We start from the raw sequence: 6,674 nt of genomic DNA, 5'->3' as shown, positions 1-6,674 counted from the left end.
GAATGAGTCCTGTTTCACAGCTATGAAATTGCTTGCGGGCAGATTAATATAGTTCCTCAAAGCCATTAGAGAGATTAAGCTTCGCATAAACGGCAAACGGCAGCGGAGGTCATGTGATGTCGATTTAGCATTCCCGCCGTTTTTCGTTCTGGGTCAAGGTTTTGTCGTTTTTCAACAACAGGAAGAACATGAGTGCCTTTTTTCATTTTTTATACACAATTTCATCTGATTTAAAGCCTGTAATTGTGAAGTATCATATTTGGCTTATAAAACAGTACATAATAATCTTATCGGGTTTTTTCTTTCAGTCATTTTACAGGCCAAAAAAAAGGTGACTATGCAAGTTCAAGCAAAGCAAGCGCCATTTCGATGGCCGAAAATTTACCACAATGTTTCACTTTTAAAAGAAGTTGTAGATATCAAGCCATGTAACCCAGAAACCTTGGGTAAAGTGGCAGATAATCTTTCTCGCCTTTTTACAACACCAGTAAAAGGTAGAGGATGCAGAGACCACTTAGACTTGTTGATTAAAAAATACAAAGCAGAGAACAGAAAATTGTTGAAAAGGTTAGTTTTGATTTCATCTGTATTTTTTACTATTTTTAGCCTCAATTGTACTTCAACTACACTGTTAATTTACAACAATTAAGGTCAAGCAAACTGTTTTTTAGGTCTGGATCTGAGGAAGAGTATTCAGAGTTACTACAGCTTCTCGAAGTCGTGTCAACCTATGTGACTGTGAAACAAACAGGCATGCTCCAGTAAAAAAAAAGGAAGCAGATAATAAGCTGAAAGGGTTGGCAATGAGAAATGCTGCTGTGGTGACACATGTGAGTAAGCACATTTTTAATTATTTCCATACACTAAAATACAAAGGCTCTGTTTCAATAATGATCAGCAACACAAGAATCAGATACTAAATTAATTTGTATTATTTAAAATAAAGACAAAACAAAAAAATTCATATAAAATGGTAAATAATAGATCAAGAAGAGTACCTGATATTTAGTCTGATATATACATACTATTTAATACTGATGAAGTCTATACTATGAATCCATACATAGTTTAAATTGTTTTCTATGTATTGTGAAACACAGGTTCATCAAACAAATCCAGCCTGAATGAAAAAAATACCAGGAAAGGTTCATAATGTACTCAATGATAATGTTTTTGATTTTTTGGTAGAGAGAAAGTTATCAGAAGACATGGATGATGATTATGTAGAGACGTTAGAGTTGAAGGATGATAACCAAAGAGGTATCTCTAGTCAGTCTGTTCTAGCTTAAATAGCAGAAGTATATCAAGTTGAACCAATAGAAACTCAACAATAAAATGTGATGGTATAATCAAGCAACAACATGATGAAAAATACTAAACAAGGTGCAATTTTATATAGGCTTCATTATTTCAATGATTTTATTTCTAGGTGCACACAAGAAAAAAGAAAAGGTCAATAGATGTGTTGGACCTGCCCAGTTGCTAACTTATTTGACAAAAGAGAATGAAGAATCCATTAAAATCAAGGAGAAAAAACTTGATCTTGAAGAAAGGAAAATAGCCATTGAGGAAAAAAGAATGCAGTTTGAAAAAGAAAAATGGGATGCTCTTCTAAGTGACAAACTTAAAAAAAGTTAACCTGTTAAAAGTTTCACCCATGCATGTTCATAAAGTGATTTTGTTGAGTACAATATATTCATTCTGAAAAAAATTTAATCACATAATTTACAATTGTTCTTGATGTATGTGCATGCATTATATTGACGAATATTAATTATTTAATTATTGTATTTACACATTATATATCAAATCAATCAATAATGTAAATGTTTTGTTCAACAATTTGTTTAGAAATGGTTGTTTAGATATGTTTCTAAGGTAGGTGGGTCAATGCCAAAATAATCTCCTGTCTGTGACCCATACAGACAAGTGTGGCAGTTTGCTAAAATTGCTCTTGTTGCATAAAATTTACCAACTGGCTGAAGGAGCACCTTTAAATTCTTCTTAAAATCTAGATATGCAAAGTACTTTATAATCTTTCTATATGCCCACTCAACACATGTCTTGACTGTACTCATATCTTCATTAAAGCTTTTCTCAGCTTTTGTCAATTGTGCTCCTTTGAAAGGGGATAGAAGGTGGCTCTTCACTGGGTAAGCAGGATCACCATACAAAACAAAAGGATCACCATTAGCCTGATTCATTCTATGTTGAAGTAATTCCAGCAGATGACTTTCAGCCAACATGAAAGCATCATGTCGTCATCATGTCGTCTCCCTTCTATTGGCCCAAAAAGATGGCAAATCATGCCATTTGGTCACACTACTGACTAAAAGAAATTAAAACATGGTTTAATTAATTTTATATACAGTATACTATCATATATTTTTTATTAATTAACATTGAATATTGTTTTATATATAATAAATTCACAACTCACAAGGCTTATGATAAATGTAACTAAAACAACACAACCAAAACAAATGAATTTCCAACCTGAAACTTAATACAATGCACTCTTTTGTGTCCAGAGTACATAATCCTTTGATTATAAATAGGTCTTGCAATTGGCCTTGCTGTGCCATCAACGAATCCCCAGCAATTGCTCAATGGTGCACCTTGGAATTATACAGAATACAAATGTTTACACAGAATACAAAAAAATAATACTGTATACATTTTAAAATACAAATGTCTATTAATTACTACGCAGTCAGAACACAACTAGGCTCATTGTAGTAAAGGGACACTTTTCATTAGTACCTGCAGCATAAATGACTTGTGAAAATGTCTGTGGGTCTAACCATGCTAGATTTAGATTATGAATCAGCCCATGGTAACAATCATAAATATTTGAAATAACCTATGAAATAAAATAATAAAAGATTGATGATTATTCAACTATTGTGAATTGTGTTAAATATCATAGTTGCCACTTTATTGCTATATTATAAACCTTGCCTTGTGAATAATCATGCTGAGCTCTGGTTCCCTCCTACCAAACATTTGGGATAATTCGCATTATCTGTTTGGGTAGGCAAAACATCGCAGCAGGATTAGAAGTGCTTCAGCTCCATGGCATTTTGTTCTTTGATTGCAAATGTACCATTCTGGAATATCCAATGCAGCCATCAGCCTTTCGAAATCTGGTTTGTGAAATCTTGAGTTGCGACAAATATTAAAGCAAATTATTAGAGTGCAGTGATGCCACTAAAACAGCTGAAAAAGTAAAATTATTTTTAAACTATACTAACCTGAATAATTGTTCGAAACAATCTTCAGGTACATCCTTGTAATTAAGATGGGGAACCACAAGACTACCTGACACAGCTGGTAAAATTGCCATAAACAAAGCAACCTCCAAATCATTTATAAACTCTTCCTCAGAATCATCACCTTCCGAGCTTTCTGAGTCAAAATCTTCTGCTACCAGCAATTGCAGGTTTTTGAAAATTACCTGCCTATATTGGTATAATAATATTCAACCTTAATAGTTTGTTGAGATAACGGTAACATATTAAAATCAAAACCAAAGTGAAATTCATAGCTCGAAAAATTTTGTACCTTCTTTTTGCCGCCATGTATACTGTTTACACGAGACGCTAGATTCCAGTTTTCTTCCATTCGTTCACCCGTGCGTTCACACAATGCTTAAATCTCGAAATCGAAAATGACAAGCAACTGACGGCAAGCTGGCGTTTGCCGTGCGCCGTTTACGCGAAGCTTAATCTCTCTATTGTTTTGAAGATAATGCAATAGCCGTAAAGCAACCACTTTTTCAGTAATTTTTGAAATAAATTTCAAGTTAGAAATTTGACAAAAATTGGAATATTGTTCATAATCAGTGGCAGACTTTTTAAGAGTCGGGTATAGAGTGGCTTTCTTAAAAGGTGATGGGACATGAATAGTTTCTAAAGATGAATTAACACTATCCATGATAATCAGTATAATCACATCAATGTTTGAAGAGAGTACCTTTGGTATAGGATCTAGCTGTAACGTTGGGCCGTAGAACTGGGTGTGTCATCTGTGTCCCAGGGACCGTTAGCAATAAGCTTAACTCAATCCAAACTTCAACTGAGTATTTCAGGCTTGCACCATCGTCGTGATAGAAATCAGTCCAACACCAGTAAAGCTTTGGAATATATAATTCTTGTATTCTATTTACACTCCTCTATATTTCTATCTTCTATATCTCTATCTTCTATATTTGTGTGCAAGTGTTTATATAGTGCTTGCATAAGTTAATTATGACGTATTTGGCACGCAAACTATGGTAATACAATCCGCTATAACCAGATAACTGGAGTTCCATGATTACCATAGAAGGCAATCTGCAAAACCAAGTTAGCGCTGTGTTAGCACTGTTCAAGCGCGGTTTCAGCGCTGCATCACTTTTACTTGAGCTTATATATAGCTCCTTGTAGCTGCGTTCTAGCGCTGCTAGAATTACGTCATCCGCTATGTCACATAATTCACCATATTATGCAAATGTTATAATATGTAATCTACGCTACATTACCCCCTTCTTAGAGGAAGGCATGTCCTCATGCCGGTAATAAAACTCTATGCTATATAAATCATCCAAGCATGCAATAAAACTAAAAAAATTGTTCAAAGAAATGCTTCAAGTGTTCCAACATTCATTCTACCTCATAATCATCCATCCATACTGGTGGTCGCACAACACGTTGCTGTCGCTCGGGAAGTGCTCGCTCAACTAGGGGTGGTTCAGGCTCGTGATTGTGGTCCGGTTGCAGGAAAACAGGTGGATTATCAGAATATAAAAGGTCGGTGTCGTCCGGTACATAAGACCGTTCGCCGTCGCTTTCGTTTCCACGATCAACCTGTTCTCCTACGGGTTTCTGCTGCTTGTCAGAATTCCCTCCGTCCGTTTTCTGCGCTTTGCAAAGTTTCAGCCGATTAAAGTGAACAATTTGCTTTCGTCCTGTCCCGTTCTCGAGCCCGATTCTTTAGTTCACGTCCGAAATTTTGTCTAAGATCACGTAAGGTCCCAACCACGGCTGCATGAGCTTCCTCGACTCTCCTTTCTTCGTTGCTGAATTGAAAAGCCAGACTCGGTCGCCAACACCAAAACTACCACCTACGCCTCGAGCATCATGGTAGCTCTTTTGTCGTTTCTGTGCTTTTTTTAGCTGTTCGCGAGTGAGTTTGTGCGCTTCTTCAAGTCTTCCCCGTAATTCCGCGACATACTTCGTTGTGTCTCTGGGGCGATCTGGAGGGCTTCCGAACCTAACGTCCGCTGGCAAACGAATTTCTCTACCGAACATCAGATAGAAAGGCGCAAAACCGGTCGATTTCTGTACGCTAGATCTGTATGAATCCTTTCCGGCGCCCCGAAACGGCAAATAAACTCGTCGACCAGTTTTTGAGCTACCATCTGTGCCTCTTGATTCGGTATCTTATAACTCTCCGTCCACTTCGACAGGTAATCACCAACTACCATGATGTACTTATTACCGTTCGTAGATTCCGGAAGAGGTCCAAGGATGTCAATTGCAACGCGTTCCATTGGGAAGCCTGGGGGACAGCTAACCAATGGAGCACGATGTCCTTTCGTTGCACCCTTACCCGTGGCACATTTCTCGCACTGTCGCACCCACTCTTCCACTTCGGTGCGCAGACCAGGCCAGTAGAATCGTTCCCATACCTTCGACAGTGTCTTCGTGACGCCCAAATGTCCCGCCGTCGGATCGTCGTGTAACGCAGTGAGCACGTCTTTCACCAACGATCTAGGTACAACTAACAAAGGTTTCGAAGTTGTTCCGTCTTTGTTCTCCCAACACCGATACAAAACTCCGTCTCGAACTTCAAGGGCTTCCCAGTGGGAGCATAAATTATGTACAGTTCTGCTGAATCCTTACATGTCTTCTTTCCGTGGAGGGTCTGATCTGGATTCTCGCCAAGACAACACATCTTTGATCACAGGATCGGCCAGCTGCAACGATCTCAACTCCGCAGCTGTCCATCGCAAACACCAACTCCGTTCTGGACTAACCGCAGCAGTTCCAACCGTGGACTCTTCAGGAACATCGGCAGGATCCGGTGGTCTCCGAGACAACCCATCTGCGTTCCCGTGTCGTTTCCCCGGCCGCGACTGGACCTTGAAATCGAATTCTGCCAACTTCTTCAACCAACGTGCAACCTGTCCGCCTGGTTCCTTAAGGTTCTTAAGCCACCGTAAAGCATCGTGATCTGTTCGTGCAGTAAATCGTCGACCGTATAAATAGTGCCGGAAATGTTGACTATAGAAAACTAGAGCCAGCATTTCCCTCTTCGTAACCGAATAGTTCCTTTCAGATTTAGTAAGTGTCCTGCTCGCGTATGCAATCACCCTTTCTTCGCCCTCTTGAACTTGAGATAGCACAGCGCCAATTCCCAGGTCACTTGCATCCGTATCGAGAATAAATTCCAAATCGAATTTCGGGTAACTTAACACGGGAGCGTTCACCAACTTTTTCTTCAAATCACCGAAAGCACGATCGCAAGCCGTAGTCCACACGAATGCTTTCTCGTTTCCAACAGTTAATGCATGATGTAACGGTGAAGCTATCGCCGCGAAATCTTTGATAAACCGCCGATAATAGGAAGCTAATCCCAGGAAGCTACGTAACTCGGTTTTGGTCAGTGGTACCGGCCATTGTGTCACGGCA

At 38.8% G+C, this 6,674-nt stretch overlaps 1 protein-coding gene across 1 annotated transcript; it reads right to left on the bottom strand.

The window, feature by feature from the left end:
- Window positions 1-2,264: 2,264 nt before the first annotated feature.
- LOC114535396 lies at window positions 2,265-3,006 on the bottom strand. The gene is made up of 4 exons (XM_028556716.1): window positions 2,962-3,006; window positions 2,764-2,863; window positions 2,497-2,618; window positions 2,265-2,329 (listed from the first exon to the last, which is right to left on the bottom strand). Exons 1-4 carry the CDS (start codon window positions 3,004-3,006, stop codon window positions 2,318-2,320), a joined length of 279 nt encoding a protein of 92 aa, XP_028412517.1. The 3' UTR covers window positions 2,265-2,317.
- Window positions 3,007-6,674: the final 3,668 nt, after the last annotated feature.

The sequence above is a fragment of the Dendronephthya gigantea genome, unplaced genomic scaffold, assembly GCF_004324835.1.
Source record: "Dendronephthya gigantea isolate DGI-Jeju-01 unplaced genomic scaffold, DenGig_1.0 000117F, whole genome shotgun sequence".
In the NCBI taxonomy this organism is placed as follows: domain Eukaryota; kingdom Metazoa; phylum Cnidaria; class Anthozoa; order Malacalcyonacea; family Nephtheidae; genus Dendronephthya; species Dendronephthya gigantea.
The sequence above is the reverse complement of the archived record's forward strand: the minus strand, read 5'-3'. Positions and strand labels throughout refer to the sequence as shown.